The 25,221-nt window shown below is 41.3% G+C and overlaps 1 protein-coding gene across 5 annotated transcripts in view; it reads right to left on the bottom strand.

Moving 5' to 3' along the window:
• The window catches only part of LOC144493636 (intersectin-2-like), a 195,797-nt gene that overhangs the window by 17,348 nt on the left and 153,228 nt on the right, over window positions 1–25,221 (bottom strand). For all 5 annotated transcript variants that reach the window (XM_078212896.1, XM_078212899.1, XM_078212897.1 and 2 more), the window contains 5 exons: window positions 8,277–8,398; window positions 7,688–7,794; window positions 6,364–6,547; window positions 5,386–5,484; window positions 3,658–3,825 (listed from right to left, as the gene is read on the bottom strand). In XM_078212896.1, coding sequence (XP_078069022.1) covers window positions 3,658–3,825; window positions 5,386–5,484; window positions 6,364–6,547; window positions 7,688–7,794; window positions 8,277–8,398 — 680 coding nt within the window. The remainder of the gene's footprint in view (window positions 1–3,657; window positions 3,826–5,385; window positions 5,485–6,363; window positions 6,548–7,687; window positions 7,795–8,276; window positions 8,399–25,221) is intronic.

Below are 25,221 nucleotides of genomic sequence, written 5' to 3'. Positions count from 1 at the left end.
GCTAAGAATAGCGAGTTAGTACAATTGAATGCTTGGCTAAAGGACTGGTCCAGGAGGGAGGGCTTCATTTTCCTAGATCAATGGGAAGTTTTCAGGAGAGGATGGCACCTGTACAAGAAGGACGGATCACAACTAAGTTGGAAGGGCACGAATATCCTGGCTGGGAGTTTTGCTAGTGCAGTTCTGGGGGGATTAAACTAGTATGGCAGGGGGGTGGGGATCAAAATATTAGGTCTACAAGTGTAGAGGCTGGGGACGAGCTTGGGGCTGGGACAAGGCTGGCAAAGAAGAAGAGCACTCTGGGGGAGGATGACCTCACTGGGCCTGGAGGTCTGGAATGCTTATACTTCAATGCAAGGAGCGTAGCTGGTAAGACAGACGGACTTAGGGCCTTAATGCTCACGAGGAATTTGTATGTGGTTGCGGTGACGGAGACTTGGTTGAAAGAGGGACAGGACTGGCAGCTGAATATTCCAGGGTACAAGTGTTTTAGGCGAGACAGAGGAGGTGCCAAAAGAGTTGGGGGAGTAGCAGTTTTAGTTGGAGAGCATATTACAGCAGTGCAGAGGGAGGACAATTCAGAGGGGTCGTGTAACGAGTCACTCTGGGTGGAGCTTAGAAACAGGAAGGGCGCAGTCACTATGTTGGGGGTATACTACAGGCCCCCCAACAGCCCAAGGGAAGTGGAAGAACGGATATGTCAGGAGATAATGGATAGGTGCAGGAAAAATAGGGTTGTTGTAGTGGGAGACTTCAATTTCCCTGGTATAGACTGGAAATCGCTGAGAGCTGGGACTCTGAATGGGGAGGAATTTGTAAAATGCGTACAGGAGGGTTCTTTGGAACAATATGTAGATAGCCCGACTAGAGAGGAGGCTATACTGGACCTAGTACTGGGGAATGAGCCCGGTCAGGTCTTCAAAGTTTTGGTAGGGGAACATGTGGCAAATAGTGACTACAATTCTGTTAGCATTAGGATAGTGATGGAAAAGGATGAGTGGTGTCCCAAGGGTAAGGTGTTGGATTGGAGGAAGGCTAACTTTAGTGGGATTAGGCAGAAATTGGCAGCTCTTGATTGGGAGAGGCTGTTTGAGGGTAAATCCACATCTGGCATGTGGGAGTCTTTTAAGGAACAGTTGTTAGGGCTACAGGACAGGCATGTGCCTGTAAAAAAGAAGGATAGGAAGGGTAGGATTCGAGAACCGTGGATAACCAGGGAAATTGAGGGACTGGTCAAAAAGAAAAGAGAGGCGTATGTTAGGTCCAGGCAGCAAAAAACGGAGGGAGCTCTGGAGGAGTACAAAGAAAGTAGGAAAGAACTCAAACGGGGAATTAGAAGGGCAAAAAGGGGTCACGAAATGTCCTTGGCAGACAGGATTAAGGAGAATCCCAAGGCATTTTATTCATACGTTAGGAACAAAAGGGTTGTCAGGGAAATAATCGGACCTCTCAGGGACAAAAGTGGGGAATTATGCTTGGAGCCCAAAGAAGTAGGGGAGATCCTAAATGAATACTTTGCGTCGGTATTCACAAAGGAGAGGGATGTGTTGACTGGGAGTGTCTCGGAGGGGAGTGTTGAACCGTTGGAGAAAATCTCCATTACAAGGGAGGAAGTGTTAGGTTTGTTAGGGAATATAAAGACTGACAAATCCCCAGGGCCTGATGGAATCTATCCAAGGCTGCTCAGGGAGACGAGAGATGAAATCGCTGGGCCTCTGACGCAAATCTTTGTCTCGTCACTGGACGCAGGTGAGGTCCCAGAGGATTGGAGGATAGCTAATGTGGTCCCGTTATTTAAGAAGGGTAGGAAGGATAAGCCGGGTAATTATAGGCCGGTGAGCTTGACGTCCGTGGTGGGAAAGTTGTTGGAGAAGATTCTTAGAGATAGGATGTATGCGCATTTAGAAAGGAATAAACTCATTAACGACAGTCAGCATGGTTTTGTGAGAGGGAGGTCATGCCTCACTAACCTAGTGGAGTTTTTTGAAGAAGTGACCAGAATGGTTGACGAGGGAAGGGCCGTGGATGTCGTCTATATGGACTTTAGTAAAGCGTTTGACAAAGTCTCTCATGGTAGGCTGGTGAAAAAGGTTGGATCTCATGGGATAAAGGGGGAGGTGGCTAGATGGGTGGAGAACTGGCTTGGTCACAGAAGACAGAGGGTGGTAGTGGAAGGGTCTTTTTCCGGATGGAGGCCTGTGACTAGTGGTGTTCCGCAGGGCTCTGTATTGGGACCTCTGCTGTTTGTGATTTATATAAACGATCTGGAAGAAGGTGTAACTGGGGTGATCAGTAAGTTTGCGGACGATACAAAATTGGCAGGACTTGCAGATAGTGAGGAGCATTGTCAGAAGCTGCAGAAGGATATAGATAGGCTGGAAATGTGGGCAAAGAAATGGCAGATGGAGTTCAATCCTGATAAATGCGAAGTGATGCATTTTGGTAGAAATAATGTAGGGAGGAGCTATACGATAAATGGCAGAACCATAAAGGGTGTAGATACGCAGAGGGACCTGGGTGTGCAAGTCCACAGATCCTTGAAGGTGACGTCACAGGTGGAGAAGGTGGTGAAGAAGGCATATGGCATGCTTGCCTTTATAGGACGGGGCATAGAGTATAAAAGTTGGGGTCTGATGTTGCAGATGTATAGAACGTTGGTTCGGCCGCATTTGGAATACTGCGTCCAGTTCTGGTCGCCACACTACCAGAAGGACGTGGAGGCTTTGGAGAGAGTACAGAGGAGGTTTACCAGGATGTTGCCTGGTATAGAGGGGCTTAGTTATGAGGAGAGATTGGATAAACTGGGGTTGTTCTCCCTGGAAAGACGGAGGATGAGGGGAGACTTAATAGAGGTGTATAAAATTATGAAAGGCATAGATAGGGTGAACGGTGGGAAGCTTTTCCCCAGGTCGGTGGTGACGTTCACGAGGGGTCATAGGTTCAAGGTGAAGGGGGGGAGGTTTAACACAGATATCAGAAGGACATATTTTACACAGAGGGTGGTGGGGGCCTGGAATGCGCTGCCAGGCAAGGTGGTGGAGGCGGACACACTGGGAACGTTTAAGACTTATCTAGATAGCCATATGAATGGAGTGGGAATGGAAGGATACAAAAGAATGGTCTAGTTTGGACCAAGGAGCGGCACGGGCTTGGAGGGCCGAAGGGCCTGTTCCTGTGCTGTATTGTTCTTTGTTCTTTTCTTTGGAGTGGGTGGTGGCTAAGGGAATCATTACCGGGTAAATACTTACCATTTTCTAAAAGGGCGGGAGGTTGCTGTTGTAAATCCGCTAACAAGGATGGGAAAGAAGGAACATTGGATGTATCACTTTGGAAAATATAATTTTTTTGGTGTCATGCAGTGGCTTTAGTGGAGGAATTGCAGGCTGCCTGACAGATTCAGCTAAGATACAAGTATTGTTGTTCATTGCAAGAAACAATTGGAAGGTGGAGTACTGGATGGGAGCAAGCACTTGGGGGCACATTATTCTCAACGAATTTGAGTGGCAGTCAGATTGACTTAATGAACATAATGTTTTAATTACAGAGGTGCTGAATGGCATCAAAGCCCTACCTGCCCCCATCAAGGCGGCTGCTGGAATATTAAACTGATAATGGTCATTTGCACACCAGATAACAAAAGCCCCCGTGCATTCTCACCTCTGCCAGTCCGTCACATTGAACATGTGACTGAATCCACTCCAGCCTGTCGGAGTTTTCTTTCTCACGCACACCTTCGTTTACCTGGGAACATAGCTCTTCTGCACGCTCCAATGCCAACATCAAATGGCTGAGGTCTGCATGATTCTCTGGAGTGTTTTCTAAAATCTGAAGTTATTGTAAAGTGAGTTATCAATAGAAAGTAGGAACTTTGTGGCCTGCTTTGCATAATGCGGATGTGATAATCCCATTTCTTCTACAAATAACATTTGCATTGATGTAATGCCTTATTACAATGAAATATTTCAAAGAGTTTTGTGCAATAAATCACATCTTTGAGTCTCAGATCTTCTTGTAAATATCCTGCTCTGATACTATAACATATCAGAACTACCAGAACTTCTCACTTTTTTGTATTGATGTCCTATTCCAAAGTTTTCCTGGAAATATCCCATAGAAATGAGCCTTGTATAATTCCTTTGTTGCAAAATGAATGTGAAAGTTCCTTGCTTTTAATTTATTTTTCAGTTTGAAATTAACTATCTCAACATCATCCTGTGAATCTTCCCTGGAGCAATCCTTAAAAAGTCCAGAGCTGTTAAATTTCACATGGCATTTTCATGGAGTCAGAATATTGGTTGAATGCAGATATTTGAGTAAGTGAGTATTTATGATGCCATTTGAAGAAAAATGTCACCTTCTCTACCTACATCAGCATTTCAATGGGGTCAACAGAACATAAGCATTCTTAGGAACAGGAAAAGCCCAGTGTGTCCAATGAGCTGGTCGCTTTCTCCCTGATCTCAACCTATTTACCCACATTTTCAATATACCACTCAAACTTTTCCTTTCTCACACTGAACTGCCTCTAAAATCCATTGATATTATTGACTCCTTGTGTTAACCTATTTCACAAGTAATTATCTTCTGCGTAAAAATTGACTTTTCTTCATTTCCGAACATATAAAGTTGTTGCTTTCTGGCCCTTGCTTAGTTTGGATTCTGGGAAGATGTCACTGTGATCTGTCTCTCTAAGTTGCAACTACTCAAGCTGGTTCTCTTATTTGAGGACAGAATAAAAAATCCATTAAAAGTTGGTTCTATGATTCAACCACACAGATTTATTGGTGTAAACATTGGGAGCCAGCTTCTGAAATCTGGACGAAATGAATGCCAAAGTAAAGGTGGTTTAACCTCTGACCTTCAAAAGTAAAAGTTTATTTATTAGTCACAAGTAGGCTTACACTGCAATGAAGTTACTGTGAAAATCTCCTAGTTGCCACACTCTCACCTGCTCGAGTACACTGAGGGAAAATTCAGCATGGCCAATGCACCTAACCTGCACATCTTTGGAGTGTGGGAGGAAACTGGAGCACCCGGAGGAAACCCACGCAGACATGGGAGAATGTGCAAGCTTCACACAGACAATGATCCAAGCCGGGAATCGAACCCAGGTCCTTGGCGCTGTGAGGCAGCAGTGCTAACCACTGTGCCACCGTGCTGCTCGATTCAGTTGGAGAGAGCTCTGCTGAGGTCAAATAAAATTACGGAAAACAAAATCTCACAAGGCACAATGCTGGGGCGTGTTTAAGTAAAGATCTTTTTACAGGGTTTAAATATACAAGTAGTCACTGCAATGAATAATTTTTTAAAAAATGGTACAACTGAAAGACCAATTGCTCATCTTATGCTTGATCAATAGGGGCCACTTTACAAGAACGCACTTACATTTTTAATAATAAGTGGATAACGTGTAATCCTCTGCATAGGCTTCAGTAAGAAGCTGGACAGTGGCATTCCTTTACACCGAGGGTCAGAAGCTAATTTCTGAGGGAGAAAAAGTGCAAAAACATTGAAAATGAACAACATTCAGTGTTTAGTTATGTCATAAAATGCAAATCAACATATTTCAGACAAGAAAGAAGAATCTAAATCTTATTAACAGACCCACATTTTTGGCGTATAGAGATAATTTGAGCTTTGGTGTAGGGAACACAATCTCAAAAAGTTGGAGGTTTAGCAAACATGAAGGACTATAAAAAACTTCAGGGGATAGAGATAGGTTAGTAGTTTAGGGAGAAATCAAATCGGATTAAACATTCAATTTGAAAGACTCTGACAGATGCGGGTGAATGTAGAAACCTGGGATACAATATATAATCCCATAAAAATGCAAGATAGGTGTAACAATTAAAAGGTCAATATAATTTTGGGTTTTATAAATTGAAATAGAGTAAATGTTCACAGAAATGGTGAGAAAATGTGCATGCAACACTAGCTAAACCATATTAAGAGTATGCCTGGAGTTTTGGGTGCCTCATTGTAGAAAATTCTACCAAACTAGAATCTGATAAAGTCTTAGGAGTCCACCAAATAACTTGAAAAGTCAAAGCTTTTATTCTATCATAATGAAAGATGAAGATTAAGTGACACAAGATATATTTTTCAGATTTTATTCAACAGTCTTCAATATAGCACTATTTCACTAAGAGGGAGAACAAAAAACTATATCAGCAGATCAGTTTTGAACTTCACAAATTGATCATAGGCAAGTAGGAAAGTATGCACACTCCCTCAAGACAAACGCCAACATTTGAATTTTAATATAGGCTGGTAAAACAGAACGAGGAATAAGTTTACAAAGCTTATCTACATAAAATATTTTGGAAGATTTTTCGAGGAGAAAGAAAAATTATTTTTCCATACCTTAAGATAATCTTTAAATTCTGGTTCTTCATCAGTTTTCTGCTGAAGTATAGCGGCTCCATTTAGCTGACAACTGCAAAATCGGATGTAGGCCTGCATATGTGATAGCTCTGCTGCCAGAATATCTCCTATCATCTGCACTGCCACCTTCTCCCCACCAGTCTTCTTCCTCACACGCAGAGCCCTAGAACCAAGATAATGGAAGTCACGTATTTGCCGTATAACCCATAGTAAATATGGCATGAACTCGGTGCCATTATGACTCAATACCTTTAGATGCAGGAGAATCACTAACCGAGAATCTTATGCAACATAAAATCTAGGTTGTGGGGTGACCACATTCTGAAGAGTATGATATTACCACTACACCATTACCTCCCCTCAGTTACTTTCAATAACTTAAAATCAGGTCACTTACACAAATCAAAATGCAATAAACATTTTTTCAGCTGCATAAATCAAACTGCACCAAGTTACCATTAAATATAAAGAACAAACAAAGAACAAAGAGAACAAAGAACAGTACAGCACAGGAAACAGGCCCTTCGGCCCTCCAAGCCTGTGCCGCTCCTTGGTCCAACTAGACCAATCGTTTGTATCCCTCCATTCCCAGGCTGCTCATGTGACTATCCAGGTAAGTCTTAAACGATGTCAGCGTGCCTGCCTCCACCACCCTCCTTGGCAGCGCATTCCAGGCCCCCACCACCCTCTGTGTAAAAAACATCCCTCTAATATCTGAGTTATACTTTGCCCCTCTCACCTTGAGCCCGTGACCCCTCGTGAACGTCACTTCTGATCTGGGAAAAAGCTTCCCACCGTTCACCCTATCTATCCCCTTCATAATCTTGTATACCTCTATTAGATCTCCCCTCATTCTCCGTCTTTCCAGGGAGAACAACCCCAGTTTACCCAATCTCTCCTCGTAGCTAAGACCCTCCATACCAGGAGTACTTATATCAAGCAATACTTCAAGGGTACTTATATCAAGAAATATTTTTTTAGAATAACTTTCTTTTAAATTACATACTAAGATGTTGTCTAGTTGCACTGGTCGATGACAAATTTTATATTTGTTGACATTCAAATGAATTTGAGTGGAACATTGAAAAAAAAAACACATTTTTCAAAACTACTGAAATACTGGGCACAATTTGTGCCTGAGTCAAAGTGGAAACTTCAAGCCAACATCTCTAATAGCAAGAAACAACTGTTTCCCTAATTCGTAAAATGTTGATGATTCCAACAGGAAGAACATACCCCATAAGAAAAAGAAAGCCTATACTTACAAGGCAAGGCTGCCCAGTCAAAACGCACGCACACTTACTTGAACAACTTGGTGTTGGACATAATGAGCTCTTTCCAGTTCACAAAGATTGTTCCCAGCTCAGTTTCTGTCAGAAGCCCGGATTCGGCCATTTGCTTTTGAAAAACCTGCAAAGGGAACATCCAAGTACACAGTTCAAGCATACAAGCTGAGTTTCATTTTCAAAGATCAAATTTCTCTTTGATCATATAACCCTTCATTTCTTCCAGTAAATAAAAACTGATGCCCACCTCGAGCCCCTCAAAAAACAACTTTTTAAACTTGCGTTTCAAAATATGATTAGTTGTGCAAAAGCAGATTTTGTGGTGGAGACAGTGTTTGATTGCAAAATCATAAGGCAGCAAACAAGGCACTTAAATTAATTTCTCTATTCAGTTGCTTTGTTGCATGAAATGCCACTATGTGACTGTGTATCATCCTCATCTGAGAGAGAACTGCCTCCCCAAGAAGTGGTGCCTGGGCATGTATGCGTCACATCAGCAGAATGAAACTGAACCCAATTTTCAACACAGATTGGAACAATGCACTGAAGCTTTTACAGTCTCTGCTCAATTTTATAAAATATATTAGTTATTCTTTTTGGCCTTACCTCTAAAACCAGTTGCAAATCATCCATGTATCTCTCTTCAGTCTGAATCAGTTCATGAATATAACCCTGACGTTTTCTTTCCATAGGTGGCATGGTATCAAGTGATTGGAGGTCAGCACACCCTGCAGATGATCAAAAGTTCATTATCGATTGAACTGCAAGCATATCTGGCTTATAACTGACTTCAATCTCACAAGCCACTCAGTTGTGCCAAAGATCTCCAAAGATAGTGCAGCAGTTCTATGAAAATATAAGAAATAGGAGCAGGAGTAGGAGTAGGCCAATAGGCCTTCTCTGCTATTCAACAAAATCACAGCTGATCTGATTCTGCCTCAAGTTCCTGACTGCCCTCCATAAGCCTTATACATCAAAAATCTGTCCAACTCAACTCTGAATATAATCGATGACACAGCCTCCAAAGCTCTCTGGGGTAAAGAATTCCAAAGATTAATGACCGTCTTGGAGAAGAAATTTCTCCTCACCTTCATCTTAAATGGGAGACCCTCTTATTTTGAAACTATGCCCCGAGTTCTATATTACCCCATAAGGAATAACATTCTCTCAGCATCCACCCAGTCAATCCTCTTCACAATCTGTATGTTTCAATAAAGTCACCTCTCATTCTTCTAAACTCCAGTGAGTAAGCCCAACCTGCTTAACCTTTCCTCATAAGATAACCCCTTCATATAAGAATCAGCCTATTGAACCTTCTCTGAACTGCTTCCAATGCAAGCATATCACTCTGATCCCCTTGCATTGAAGGTTGAGTTTCCATTTGCCTTTCTAATTACCTGATATACATGCATGCTCACTTTTTGTGATTCATGTACAAGGACACCAAGATACCTGTGCAACAAAGCAATGTCTGTCCATTAAACCTAAGTGGACAACTTCATATTTTCCCAAATTATATGCGATCTACTGTTTTTTCTCACTTAGTCATCTATGTCTTTGTAGACTCATTGTATCCTCTTCACAACTTGCTTTCCCATCTATGTAGCATCAGCAAATTTTGCTATATAATCCAGTTGGTCCCTTCATCCAAGTATTATTATAGGTTGTAAATAGTTGAGGACCCAGCACCAACAAGTGAAATGCCACAGGGATCAAAAATAATGGGAACTTAAAGATATTTCATTTGCCCCGACTCTCAGTTTCCTGCTTATTAACCAATTCTCTATCTGTGCTAATATTAAAAGAATATCTAAGTTTAAAAATATTAAAATATCACTCCCAACAGCATGAGATCTTTTCTGATGCAATAACCTTTCATGTGGCACCTTATGGAATCCTTTTGGAAATCCAAAAATCTCTGGCCTTGCCAGCAATACCTACATTATCAGAACAATTTTTGCTGTAAATATTTTAAAGCCATCCATTCAAACAATGGCACCTAAAACAATATTTAAAGGTGGTTGCTCAGAGTGACTGGTTTACAGTATATGAATAAGAAAAATACCATTTTTATTAGATGAGATTTCATGATTTATAATGGTATTTTGAATTATGTATTTTTCATGGGAACTGAAAATTGGTGGCATTGATAGAACATAGAACATAGAACAGTACAGCACAGAACAGGCCCTTCGGCCCATGATGTTGTGCCGAGCTTTATCTGAAACCAAGATCAAGCTATCCCACTCCCTATCATCCTGGTGTGCTCCATGTGCCTATCCAATAACCGCTTAAATTTTCCTAAAGTGTCTGACTCCACTATCACTGCAGGCAGTCCATTCCACACCCCAACCACTCTCTGCGTAAAGAACCTACCTCTGATATCCTTCCTATATCTCCCACCACGAACCCTATAGTTATGCCCCCTTGTAATAGCTCCATCCACCCGAGGAAATAGTCTTTGAACGTTCACTCTATCTATCCCCTTCATCATTTTATAAACCTCTATTAAGTCTCCCCTCAGCCTCCTCCGCTCCAGAGAGAACAGCCCTAGCTCCCTCAACCTTTCCTCATAAGACCTACCCTCCAAACCAGGCAGCATCCTGGTAAATCTCCTCTGCACTCTTTCCAGCGCTTCCACATCCTTCTTATAGTGAGGTGACCAGAACTGCACACAACATTCCAAATGTGGTCTCACCAAGGTCCTGTACAGTTGCAGCATAACCCCACGGCTCTTAAACTCCAACCCCCTGTTAATAAAAGCTAACACACTATAGGCCTTCTTCACAGCTCTATCCACTTGAGTGGCAACCTTTAGAGATCTGTGGATATGGACCCCAAGATCTTTTTGCTATTTTATCTGGTCATGTTGTTCTCCCCATTCTTAGAGACATTACTGAGGGCCGTATGTTTTTGAGCTTCACATATTTCATAGTAGCATGTTTAAATTATGGGGCACTTTTCTACCACAAACAATTTCTTCCCCCTCTCAAACAATAAAGCAAGAAACTGCAAATGCATCTGCCGGAGGCAGCCCAAGCGCAGGCACTTTTCCTCATTGACCTGCCGCTGTTCTCCATTTCGGTTCCTCTTATAATCACAGACAGCTGCATTTAACCAGCAAATTGAACATGTCAGAAGGTTCAGAGCACAGCCACATTAGAATTAATTACTTCTCTCAAGGGATACCTTTACCTGTGGGGCAGCAAGACCAATACTGAAACCCAAAAGTAGTATATAAACCATTCTTTTGGTCTATGTTTTTAATATTTCTGAAGTTTAAGAGCGTGAAATAGACACTAAGAACACCTGCATATTTTCCAGGTATTTGCAACTTTTGTATTTGTCAAAGAGAAGACTGGTCTAATTACAGGAATTTGCAACAGAACTGCATATAAAAGTTACACTCTTTTTTTTTACTTTTCCAATTCAATCAAATCAAATCCAATTCAGAGTCTCAACAAGTTGAGACATTTCAGATCCAGGCTGACAAGACAGGGAAGCGACCAAACCACCCTGTCCTGGGCCTGATCTACATGAGCCAAGCTGATTGGAGAAGGGGGAGGTTCCTCCTCCAAGACTTGGGCTCATTTGCATCTTAGCCAAAAGGCCGAGATGCCGCTTTTAAAAATTGCTTCATATGAAACACATGAAGCTTCAGTGTAACCTAATGACCTCAACCAAGTGCAGGCGATCCATACTACACTTGATCTTAGCCAAAAGGCCGACTTTTGCCCTACAGTAAAACTCACATTGCAACATTTATCCAAGTATAGGCCTGTATGTCCAAATCAATGCTCTGCACATCAGATGTACAACCAGTGCCAACCAGTGGTAGTCCACAGTCTCATCAGTTGGATTGAAAATGAGTAATCAGGACAATTCCTACTTCCATTGATAGAGGAGGGTTATCTTAATTATTGCATGAATAATCAGTTGTCAAGGGTGAGGTAGGATTTACAGAAAATCTAAACTTGGTGGCTTTCAACTATAACTGATGTTTAGAAACCTGCCATTATTGGGACAATTGTGGTATCATGCAGTGAGTTGAAGCAGCAGAGAGAATAGAAAGAGAGAATAATAGGGGTATCCAAAACCAATCAAATTAGAATATCTTACCAAACTTTATATTTTAAATTAATACATTTGCTTCTGCCACAAAACAGAACTAAATACCATGCTGACATACTGCAGCATGCCATAAACAGTCAGCTTCACTGTATAATTTGCTACCAATACCAGTAATTACCACTGGGCAAAATAATCAAAACCGTCATCATAGAAGCCAATTTCTGACGTGATGGGTCCAACACTGATATTATGAAGATTTGATTTTTTACATAACAAAATTTCCTCCTTCTTCATTGTGGCTAAAGGAAGGTGAGCAGTGTGAATTCGTTAGATGATAGAATAATTACAATAAGATGGTCATTTGGCACATCTTAATTCTCTGATTCAGAAAGCCCCTACAATCCCTGACTCTTGCATCTAATTGTTTCTTAAATGATTCTGGAGTTTTCACCTCCACCATTCTATTTGGAAATCTATTCCACTTTTAGATCACTCTTTGAAGAACATTGCGGTTCTGGTCTCAGATTTTACCTTCCATTACGGAAATAATAATTAGACCACACGGCCCCTCAAGCCTCCTCCGTCATTCAATAAAATCATGGCTAATCTGATCTTATCCTCAACTTCACATTCCCACCTACCCCCGATAAACTTTCAAACCCTTGCTATCTATCTCCTGCCTTAAAAATATTAAAGGATGATAGTTCCAAAGACCTATGACCCCCCGCCCCCCGTGAGAAAGAAGTTCTCATCTGTCTTAAATGGGTGACCCCATATTTTAAACAATGATTTCCAGTTCTAGATTCTCCACAAAAAGGAAACATCCTCTCCACAAACACCCTGTCAGGGCCTCTCAGGATCCTATTTGTTTTAATCAAGTCGTCTCTTATTCTTCTAAACTCCAGCAGATACAAGCCCAGTCTGTCCAACTTTCCCATATAAAACAACCCAACCTATCCAGCCATTAATTGAGTAAACATTCTCTGAACTGCTTCCAACCCAGTTATACCCTCCCTTAAATAGGGAGACCAATACTGCACTCAGTATTCCATAAGTCGTCACCCCAAAGCCCTGTATTACGGAAGCATAACCTCCCTACGTTTGCACCCAATTCCCCTTGCGATAAACAATAACATTCTGTTAGCTTTCCTAATTACTTGTGAAACATAAATACTAGCCTTTTGCAATTCATGCTCTAAGACACCCAGATTCCTCTGCATGACAGAGTTCTACAATCCCTCACCATTTAGGATATTATGCTTACTTTTCCTGCCAAAATGAACAATTTCACATTTTCCCATATTATACTCCATTTTCCAGACCTTTGCCCACTCACTTAGCCTACCGTTTGTAGCCTCCTTATGTCCTCTTCACAACTTATTTTCCTACCTATATTTGTATCATCAGCAAATTCAGCAACCATACCGTTGCTCCAAGTCATTTATGTAAATTATAAAAAGTTGAGGCCCAGCACTGCACCCTATGGCACACCACTTATTACATCCTACCAACCACTTTTTCAGATCTATTTATGCCTACTTGTTTTCTGTCAGCCAGCCAATCTTCTATTCTTGGCAATATGTTACCTCTTACATTGAGAGCTTTCATTTTCGGCAATAATGTTTGACATGGCATCTTACCAATATGAACTTAAAACTGCTTCCCTTTGATAAAATAGAAGTACTAACCACTGCGCCACCATACTGCCCCTGTTCTAGGTTGTAACTCAATTTGAATATTCTGGATATAGTTCTTCCATTCCCCATCTGGTAAACATCTCTAAGACGATGTCTCAGATATTTCCTTTCCAAACTGAAAAAACAAACAGTTGCTCCTTACGGTGTAAACCTTTTATGTATCAGATCAGCTGTTATTTTGCTTTGCTGCCTCCAAGACTCAAATGCCTCTCTTACTTCTTGGTGATCAGAATTGGATATAATACTTGAGTACAGCTTGATCACAACTTATTGTTTCACTCTTTTGGCTATGTAATTTGACATGCTTTGTCTAATTGCTGCTCTGCAATGGTTAGACATGTTTAGCATTTTGTCTGCAAAGCCATGTAGGTCTCTTTCAACTCCATCTTTAGCTATTTCAACAACATCCATAAAATAGAAATGCCATCCTTCCTGTGTGCAGTACTTAAGCTTATTACAATTAATGGGAATGTAACAGATGTAATTTTTCAAATCACACATTATTCTGGGTTGCAGCGGGCTGGGAGACATCAGTGGAGTCCGTTTCACGGGCTTCCCACTGGGTGCCACAGCCTCCGCGAGTCTCCCAGACTAAGATTTCCAGCATAATCAGCTCTGCGCCGGAAATCGGCATGGAGCTGATTACAATATGGAAATCTCCATTTACATTTGATTAGCAGGCCCAGGGCTGAAGTCTCCTGGCCTGCTAACATCCACCCCTCCTCGGAGTGGTTCCCTTCAGCAGGATTTACTTCTGCTCCTCACTAACGGGGAACAGGCGGCCCAACCCCGCTGGAGGGAAGAGGGGCCATTGAGGCCCCCCCCAGGAGGTCAGGGGTAAGGGAGGGGGTGCCCCTTGGACAGTGCCAACCTGGCACATCAGGGCTGGCCCGAGGAGGTCCGGGAGGTCAGCGATGCACAGAGTGTCAGAGATTCATTCTGGAAATCATGCTAACCAGTGGGGTTTACTCCCATTTTCCCGCAAGTTGGGCACTTCGACTTTTTTTGGGAGAATCCCAGCCATAATGCCTTTCTTTCAATGTCACTAGCTCAATATCCTGAAATTTTCTACCCAATATCGTTGTGGGAGTGCTAACATCACAAGGACCGCAGTGGTTGAAGTAGGGCCACTCCTAACCTTGTCAGGAGAACTAGGGATGGGCAATAAATATCAGCCATAGCCACATCCCATGAACAAATATAAAAACTAATGTAGATCTTTCTTAGTTGAATGCAGCATAGTTCCTCAGGTTCAATGTCAATGGTCACTTCTGTAAATCAATCAGTGTATTTTTAGCTGCCCAGTATCTCAGTGAATATGATGCTATCCAGGGGTTAATGGAAAACATCACATGCTGCCATGTGATCCTATGTTTTGTAGCAATCTCCATCAGGCTTTGGTATTAACTATAAACTACTGAACAAATTTATTGAACCTAAAATAAGTCAATGAACTGGGATCAACACAAAATGAGAAAGATCCAAACATATGTAGCAGTTTTAACCGTGTTTGCTAAATCCAACCAGAAAGAATCCACTATGTGGTTAATTCCATTATTAGGTTTCAATTTTTGCTGTGATCCGCACTTGACTAATTCTTAAAAATTGAGACAGACTTCCTCCTCCTTCACTCACACGTTACAGAACTTATAGTGAATGCAACAGATGCTTTTTCCCACAAGTTTCTTATCTCTAAGCCTAATTGAGATTCCAAAAGCCAGTGGGTTTATTTGAACGTAAGATTGAAGTGCTTGAAAAAAAACTGAAAATAATTGATCAACAGTTTCAAATGGTGGTGGGGCAGGTGGTGAAATAAAGGAATTTCAGTAAGTTATGCTTTCACCACATAGCTAATAAACTGGTGCAGTGGATTTCAATGCAACTCAAAATCAGGCAGTTTCTATAACAGGTGGGTGATCTAATTTGCCAATGTACTGGCAAACACAGAAGATGAAAATGACCTCCATAATCTAGGCTGCTGGACATGATGCTCTTTGAGTGAAATGCTAAAGGTCTTGCTCATCTGAGCATCTGGAGATAAAAGATCCTGTGATATTACTTGCAAAAGAGCAGGAATTCTCCCATTGCCCTGACCAAAGTTCATTCCTTAACCAAACCACCAGAAGCACATTGCATCAGATTTGGCTGTAGTAGAGTTTACAGCATCTGCTGTCAGTTGGACTTGCTCATTGTTGCCCTCTCAGTTGCTCAATGTGTAAGCTGATAATGTTGCAGCAAGGTAAACAGGATATCTGGAAAATTAAATGATTGTGAAATAAAAGTGGAAGGATCGAAAATAATGTGGGAAAAAAAAGAGACTTGGTGCTGAAGCTTTCTGCCTTGCACTCATCAGGATAAATGCAAGAATGCCAAATTTCAAATGATCATAACAGTTTATACTACAGGAGAAAAGAGTGCAGGTCGGTTGGCAAGTTGTCTCTGATTTGTTAAGGCGTTGCCATGTAGAAAGCAGTGGGGTGCTGCATGCTTCTAGGCAATTCAAAAAAGGCACAAGGCTTGAACATATTCCTTTTGTTTGCATAGCACAGTCCAAAGATGTGCGGGTTAGGTTGATTGGCCAGGTTAAAAATTGCCCCTTAGTGTCTTGAGATGCGTAGGTTTAGAGGGATTAGCGGGTAAATATGTGGGGGTAGGGCCGGGGTGGGATTGTGGTCGGTGCAGACTCGATGGGCCGAATGGCCTCCTTCTGCACTGTGGGATTTCTATGATGATTTCTATGATATGTCACATCGAGCAAGTGTAAAGGAGCCACATTATGAGCTTGAATGATTGTCTTAAATTGATCATTAGTGTAGCTATTAACACACTGAGGATTGTTCAGCAAGTGCTGCCCAATCGCTGAGTCACATCTAACTGTTTGTTCTGTTTTGGGTTTTGCAAGTGTGGGCTCGTTGAGTAGTCTGTACTCTGTCTATTACAAACATAGAATCATAGAATCCCTACAGAAGGAGGCTATTTGGCCCATCGAGCCTGCACGGACAACAATCTCATCCAGGCCTTATCCCCGTAACCCCTGCTAATCCCCCTGACAATAAGGAGCAATTTAGCATGGCTAATCCATCTAACTCGCACACCTTTGGAGTGGAGAAACATGTTGTTTGATTTGATTAGCCAATCATTGGGACATGTGGCCAACATACTTATGTTGTAGGCAGAGCATCTTGTTGCGCAGACAGAAACATCCTATTAGTGTAAAATACCACTCAAGTCGCCACTGCATTGGAGCAGCATGAAACACCTTGCTTAACCTGTTGTTCAAATTTTTTGAGATACTTTGTCTTTCCAGGGTAATTTGAAGTACAGCAGTGACTTTTCAGGTCTGAAAATGGCACCTTTGGCTCATTAGCCAGTTTGCATGATACACACCACATGATAATCTATACGAGCCCTATAATGTATATTGACCTGTGAGGATAGGTTTGCGAAAAGACAGCAGTGGAGAGCCCATTAGCAGATTTCTCAAATAGCATGTGGAGGAAAAGAAGTGCGTTAGATTACTCCATTTCATAAGTGAATTTGAGCATTGGGGTGGAGCACATTAAGGTGTGTGAGGAATTTTTACGCATGACTACAGATTCAAAAGATTGCGAATGTATCCTCTACATACTAGAAATTTGTATGGATAGGAGGTTAGGGCTCGTTCAATCAAAATGTCTCTCTGGTAGAAACGGATGAAAATGTTAGCGAGTGCTAGACCTAGAGGGTATCGCATGGCTACACTATTTGGGCATATGTGGTTCCGCATTGCTTTATCCAAGGCAGTGAATGGTGGTGGACAATTAAACAACTCACTGGAACAGAAGGCTCCATGACGGATGTTTGCCGATGAGTGCACAAGTTCAGCACTATTCGTGATTCCTCAGATACTGAAACAATCCATGTCCAAATGCAGATATTATCCAGGCTTTGGCTGACAAGTGGCAAGTAATATTCATGCTAATCAAGTACCAGGCAATGACCAACTCCAACAAGAGAGAATCTAACTACCACCCAACATTCAGTGGCATTACAATTGCTGAATTCCCCACTATCAACATCCTGGGGTTACCAGTGACCAGAAAATTTTAAAGATGCACCATAGGAAACATTCTTTCTGGTTGCATCACAACTTGGTATGGCTCCTGCTCTGTCCAAGACTGCAATAAACCACAAAGGGCCATGAATGAAGCTCAGTCCATCACTCAAACCAGTCTCCCATCCATTGACACTGTCTATATTTCTCGCTGCCTCGGAAAAGCAGCCAGCATAATCAAGGACCCCGTGCACCCCGGACATACTCTCTTCGACCTTGTTCCATCGTAAAAAAGATACAAAAGTCTGAGGTCACGTATCAAGCGACTCAAGAACAGCTTCTTCCCTGCTGCCATTAGACTTTTGAATGGGCCTACCTCGTATTAAGTTGATCATTCTCTACACCCTGGCTATGACTGTAACACTACATTCTGCACCCTCTCCTTTCCTTCTCTATGTACGGTATACTTTGTCTGTATAGCGCACAAGAAACAATACTTTTCACTGTATACTAATACATGTAACAATAATAAATCAAATCAAATCAAACTGAATTGGACCAGCCATATAAATACTGTGGCTTCAAGAGCAGGTCAGAGACTACGAATCCTGTGACAAGTAACTCACCTCCTGACTCCCCAAAGCCTGTCCACCATCAATAAGGCACAAGTCAAGAGTATGATGGATCCACTTGGCAGCTCCAACAACACTCAAGCAGTTCAACAGCATCCAGGACAAAACAGCCAATTTGAGTAGCACCCCTTCCACAAACATTCACTCCCTCCATCACTGATACACAGTGGCAACAGTGTGTACCATCTACAAAATGTGCTGCATGAACTCACCAAAGCTCCTTAGACAGCACCTTCCAAACTCATGACCACTACCATCTAGAAGGACAAGAGCAGCAGACACATGGGAACACCACCTCCTGAAAGCTCTCTTCCAAGCCACACACCATCCTGACTTGGAAATATATCACCATTTCTTCACTGTCGTTGGGTCAAAATCCTGAAACTCCCTCCCTAACAGCACTATGGGTATACCTATACCATAGGACATGCAGCAGTTGAAGAAGGCAGCTCACCATCGCCTTAAGGGTAATTAAAGATGGGCAATAAATGCTGACCTAGACAGCGACACCCGCATCCTGTAAATGAATTTTAAAAAACTAAGTTATCACGTCGTTAAAAGGATACTTAGACTTGTAATGAGAAGACTGAACTTTCTGTGGTGAGTTTAATTTGTATCTACCACTCAAATACACAAACTGAATAGAATTCAATGCATGTAAAACATGAGACAAACAGCAAAATGCCATTTTCACAAAGTGGAGTGCTGCAACTCAGACAGTAACTTTTGGATATTGGCATTTAACTTTTGTTTCAAATTGCTGTGCATTTATGGTTAAAAAGCGGCATCTGTTATCCTCATCATTTCTTTGGCAGCAAACTCTGGCCCAGTGACTGGTAATTTATCTAATTTGTTGTTCATGGGATGTTGCCAAGCACATATTGGTTTCAGATTTGCCTTCAGAACACTGGACACCCTGAAGTCATGAAAGATAAATGTGTATTTACAAAATACTGCATAAAAAATACCCTAAATTTAGGCAATGATGTGAGAAACAACAGCTAGCAATATGGGCTTCAAAAGATTTAGTGAAAGCAGAGAAACTCATGAAAGTGGTTAATTTATAGATGTGGTAAATCCGAAGACAACTAATTTACCCCATCACATCTTTTCAGTTGATTTGAAGGACTAATTGAAAACTTAAGAGATCCTGATTTCAAAGAATGAAGCTGCTAGATCTCTTTAACTTTGGGTTATCTTTCCATTATTGAGTACAGAACAATCAATTTGAAGTTGCCAGTGAACCCTTTCAAACTCTATTTCACAAATTGACCATTAGGTTTGACGGTATATTTGCAAACCACTTCTCTGAGTTCCCTGACTGCCCATTGGTGACAGTATAAAAATGTTCTCACCTGGCCAATTGGTTGACTTATGCTGGAACAACTGGAGACCATCTGTTGTTCAAAGAATCCAAATAAACTGGCACAACAAGTTGCTGAATGAGAATAAAGCAGCAAAACTGAAACAGCATTTCTGATCTTTGAGTAAGAAATGCGATAGTGATAACCTGAGATGGAGGCCACCGTTAGCCTAACATTTAATCTGGGGTTTAGACAAGGCCAGAGCCATATAAACTCAAAGGGGTATCTACTAGGTTGTGAAGAATTAAATTTAATTCTCGTTTAGAAATAACTCAATGGATGCTTGATGTTCTGGACTACTTTCATAAACTGCAGTGACATGAAATGGATTGTCTCTCCTCCTCCTGTCGACTAGCAAAGCATAAGAAAATTAGAACACCTAAAATTCAGCCTAGATTCCACTAATCAGAATTAATGAGATTTCTCCCATTCTCTTCACACCAGGGAATAAAATCTTTCAAATCACGTTGAAACAGATTTAGAAAGATTTTTTTGTTTGGACCAAAACTGTTCGCATCAACTTTGAACATTAAACTTGACCAAGTCCGATAGCTCAAGGTTAGATTTTGTTTGCAGGGGAAACAAATAACAAACCAGTTTTCCAACTGGGCAATAAAATCAATGCAAGTTCCCCAGTGGCTCAGCTTGTAAAGATAATAACCTCAGCTTGAAAGGTACCTGAAGTGGATGGCAGTTACGGAGGAAGCGAGATTTCAAGGCTGCTGGGCAGAAGCAGGAGCCAGCCATCATTGTGCACCTAAGGGAAACGAGCCCTGGCATGAGTTGGGAGGGAGAGAGGGTGGAGGTTCTCAAACAATATGTCAGTGTGGGAATCTCAGTATGACAGGAAGAGCCAGGGCAAGAGGGACCCGAGGATTTCATCCTACTTTTCTGGAGGATTAAAATCATTTACTTACCTTGGCCTTTTCTGGCCACTCTGTCATGTGCAACAAAGTATCTCTGGCAACCTCGATGTTCAAGAAATCACATTTCTGCAGCAATTAAGTTATCAGCCTACAACATTAACATTTAAATTAAACCCTCACTTGCCCAAAGTGGGAGTCTTGGCCCACTTCAAAGCTGGAGAAGATAAGATATTGCCTGGTGAAAATGGTATTTCCATGAGTAAGTGGACTGATCTCAAACAACACTCTCTCTGGCCGAGGGGGGCAGGATGGACTTAAAATCCACCCAATACGTAACTAAAGCATATAGAAGGTTCTGGGTTTGGTGCCAAGTCTGAACTGACATCAGCAATGGTGGCAGCAGAAGTGTTGCTTTGCCAGAAATGGGAAAACAAGGACTCCTGATCAATATCATTGAACCCCTAATGGAAACAACTTGTGTGGGCTGCTGGTTGGAACAGGATGATGCTCAGAAAGGATCCGCCGAAACCAAAAAGGCCTAGTAACATTGGATTTTACTCATTTACAATTCAGTAAAAAGTACCCTGAAATGTGCAATTTCTTTCTGGGGTGGATTGTCCGATGGATAGAGTCAGATCTGCCAACCCTAGAAGCATAGCTTAGATGGCACAGGGAGATGAAGTGATGGGGAGGTTGTCTGGGGCTGCCCCAATTGTTTTGGGTGCTAGGCTCTCAAGCCTCATAGCCCCACCCACATCCCATGGCTCCTCATACTCTCTATACCAACTCAATGTCAATAAATGCCCCCATTCACTGCCCGTCACCCCTCATATCTCTATGCCAACAATGCTGATTCATTCCCTCCTATCTGCCACGTCATGGTCTCATGGTAAACACTCTGATTTCAAGAAGAAATTACCATATAGCTATTGGGGCTAAAGGGATGGGGGGCGGGAGAAGGGGAGATCAGGATATTGAATTTGATGATCAGCCATGATCATAATGAATGGCGGAGCAGGCTCGAAGATCCAAATTGCTTACTCCTGCTTCTAGTTTTTGGGCAAAGTTTTCCCGTCCCGCCCACCACCGAAATCGTAGGGGGTGGGGGTGGACCAAGCAAAGGTCTGTTGACCTCAGGCAGGAATTTCTGGCCTTGGAGTGAGTGCAGCCATTCTCTATGTTTCTCATAACCTCCAGGCAAACTCCATAGCCACTGTGAAAGTTTAGTCATTAAGTGTGTTTAAAGCAGAGGTCAGTAGATTTCTAGATACCAATCACATCAAGAGATACGGAGATAATGTGGAATGATGCAGTTCAAAGCTCAGCCATGATCTAGTTAAATGGTGGAGGAGGCTCAAGGAGGTCAATTAGCCTACTCCTGCTCCTATTTTCCACTCACCCAGTAACTACCAATGGGCAAGCCTCAAGAGCCAAGAAAATAAATCTAATAATATTATACAGCTCACATCCCTACACACTTAATAGTGAAAAATATTCATATTTATAAAACCTATTTAAAGATTTTAAATCTCGTGGTTAATCTCTTATAAAAATAAACAAATTTCTATTCAGACCCAGATCAAAAACAGTTAATTCTTTAATCTTCTTTAAACTGTTGTTCAAACTGTGAACTCCGAACGCTATGCTGAGATAATTGTGGTTTACGAAACTCAGCCAAGCATTCATAATGGCATGATGATAGCCCTTGGGAAAATGTCAACAAAGTGTTCTACTTACACTGCATGACCAGGTTCTAACCTTTTTCTAACCTAAGCCTGTCACCCAAAGCAGTCAAGCAGGGTTACTTTTATAATTTTATAACTCTCACTGACAGCCTTTTTTCATGTTTTAGAAGCAGGGCATTTAAAAAAACTTCAGTTTATGATAGATATACAGACGTTATTTTCTGTTCAAGGTTAACTCCATCAATTCACAACTCTTGCACTGCAGGCTAAGCTCTTTGCAACAGCTAAAATGGGATATGTTTGAATTCAGCCCGGAGTTCAAGTGGCCTTCCCAAGTTCAGGATTCACTCCTGTGTAATTCATGTCCTCAACTCTTTTTCTGCTGGCAAAAAATTGGATGTATCAGAAATGAGGTGGGGTTTTCTGTACTAGAGTCCTGTTTTCCATTTTTTATGGTTTGTGGGAGTCAGAAAGACTCCATGAAAATCCAGCCCTTGCTGTCCAGGTCGCACATGAGAAATGGTCACTTGGGCAAAGTACGAGAGGGAATCTAGCAGTCCAATCAAGAGTTAGCAATTTCAAGTGGGAAGGAGAGAAGAAAACTGGAAAAATTGACAACCAAAAAAAAGGAAATTCTCAGTTTCTTGTCAGTCATGGAAGTCTGTGAACTGGGAAGTAGGTAGGAGGATGGTGGAGAGTTAGAGATGGATGTCATTAGTATACATGCAGGAGTGGACACAATGCCTGTGGTTAATTATGCCAAGGAACAGTTTATATGCAAGGGATGGAGTGGGCCAAATATAGATCCTTGGGATCTTCTAAAGGTAATATGCGGGGCAACAGGAAAAACCATTGCTGAGATGTTTTGGTTACAATTTGATGGAAGATTGGATTCAAGAGAGGATAGTTCCACTTAACTGGTAAACAGAGAAATGCTGGCGGCTGATGGCATGGGTAACTTTGTCAAAAGCTGTGAATAGTTCAAAAGAAAATGCACCAGAGTCAAACATGGACAAAACAAATATAACTTGGAACTTTAACCACATTAGAAAGAATCAGTCTGGTCTTGGGAAGGGTGTTTATGCCCTATTGACCTAATATCAAAGGTATGCATTAATACAGCACCGTTACTGTAGTAAAATATCCCAAGGGTATGGCAAAAGCATAATCAGCCAAAATCTGACAATAAGCCAAATTTGTAAATAAAAAATCTAGAACTTTGGGCATAAGAACAAAAAATGAGAAGACCATCTAATTGAGGAAGGAATAGTTGAACTAAAGGATTTATGAGCCCATGTGTGGAGGACATTAAAAGCTACTTTGAAGGTGTGAAAAGATAAAGAGCGAGCTATCCCACACGAGATATGTAATGCATTACCGCAAAATTACAGGTAAGACCTGACCGTTGACTATTACTTGGGTTATAGACATGCTAATTTAGGTCGGCTATACTGTTCTTGAAAAGTGTACAATATGATTCAACGAGATGATAGCTGGGAAACAGCAGAAACTCGTGTTATAAACTCTAAAATAAGTAGGTAAGATATTTTGATATGTTTAGAACAATGAATACAATTGACAGAACAGATAAGGAATAGTTCTTTCCAGAAGTAGGGATATCTAAAATCAAAGGAACATGATTTTAATATTACAACTTAGCTGCTTAAAAGTGAATCTATAAGAAATATTTTCACACAAAGGGTTAAGTTCAGGAATCGATCGAGATTTTTTAAATGTACGATAAGTATTACCTGCGAAATAAGGCTTTTAAGTAATATGAAGAAATGGTGATGAATTGGGGAAAAAGATAGAGCTGCAAAAATTGAAAGAATGTTGAAGACTTTCTGAGCCAATTGTTTCTAGATTTAACTAACAGGTTCACTGGACATTAAGTTTGAAGTTTAAGTTTACTTATTAGTATCACAAGTAGGCTTGCATTAATACTGCAATGAAGTTATTGTGAAAATGCGCTACTCGCCACACTCTGGCGCCTGTTTGGGTACACTGAGGGAGAATTTACTATGGTCAATGCACCTAACCAGCATGTCTTTTGGACTGAGGGAGGAAACCGGAGCACCCAGAGGAAACCCACACAGACACGTGCAGACTCCACACGAGACAGTGACCCAAGCCGGGAATCGAACCAGGGTCCCTGGTGCTGTGAGACAGCAGTGCTAACCACTGTGCCATTTAGACTTCAGAACGTAGTCAATGCATGGCATTATTTTTCCTAACTTTTATAAAATTCAATTTTTATTTTTAAATAAGTAGTTGAGAATTTATTACTATTTCTTCAAGAAAAGGAAAATTAATTCAAATAGCTTCCCCCTTCCACATTACTATAGATGGGATTGTATCCTGTAACATTGGAATAACATGTCTGCGTAGATTTTATAATTCCAATCACAAAACACTTCCTATTTGTCAGCTTGGCTCAGTTGGTAGTACTCCTGTTTTTGAGTTAGAAAGTTATGGTTCAAGTCCCACTCAAAGATTTCAGTACATAATTTAGGCTGACACTTGAGTGCATGACTGAAGGAGTGCTGCATTGTTGGAGATGCTGTGATTGGATTGAAAAGTCAAACCAAAGCCCCATCTGCCTATTTTGATGGGCATTTTGAAGAACAGGAGTTCTCTCAGAGTCCTGGCCAAAATTCCACCTTCAACCAACACCACTAAAAACAGATTAACTGATGATTAATCACATTGTGGGACCTTGCTGTTTGTAAATTGCCCATCGTGCTTGTCTTCTATCAGTGATAACATTTTAAAAGCGATTCATTTCTGGGCAAGCCTTCAGGGTGCCAGGAAACATGATCAGGAACCACATAATTTCTTTTGGTTTGATTATATTTTTTAAATGGACACCCTGTTAAAGACCCAGGTCAGGACTGCCAGGAGTTCAGCAACTGAGATATTCCAGTGTACAAACTATTGTATGTATGTACAGTAACTATAAAAAATCTTTTAAACTTCTTGCTTTCATAAGAGGTGTAATATACCTCAAATATAATCATAACTCAATTACTACTGGTTAAATGCCAAATGTGAAATTAAAAATTATTTACATACAAATCCTAGGAAAATGTGAAATTCATCTTCATTATGTTAAGATAATTTTCCACATGGGCATAACTGACAGAATCTAGTTTGCAGAAAAGCACATTCTGCTTGCAAATTCTCACAAATGGTAAATAGTTGTT

The sequence above is a fragment of the Mustelus asterias genome, chromosome 5 (assembly GCF_964213995.1).
Source record: "Mustelus asterias chromosome 5, sMusAst1.hap1.1, whole genome shotgun sequence".
Lineage (NCBI taxonomy): Eukaryota > Metazoa > Chordata > Chondrichthyes > Carcharhiniformes > Triakidae > Mustelus > Mustelus asterias.
The sequence above is the reverse complement of the archived record's forward strand: the minus strand, read 5'-3'. Positions and strand labels throughout refer to the sequence as shown.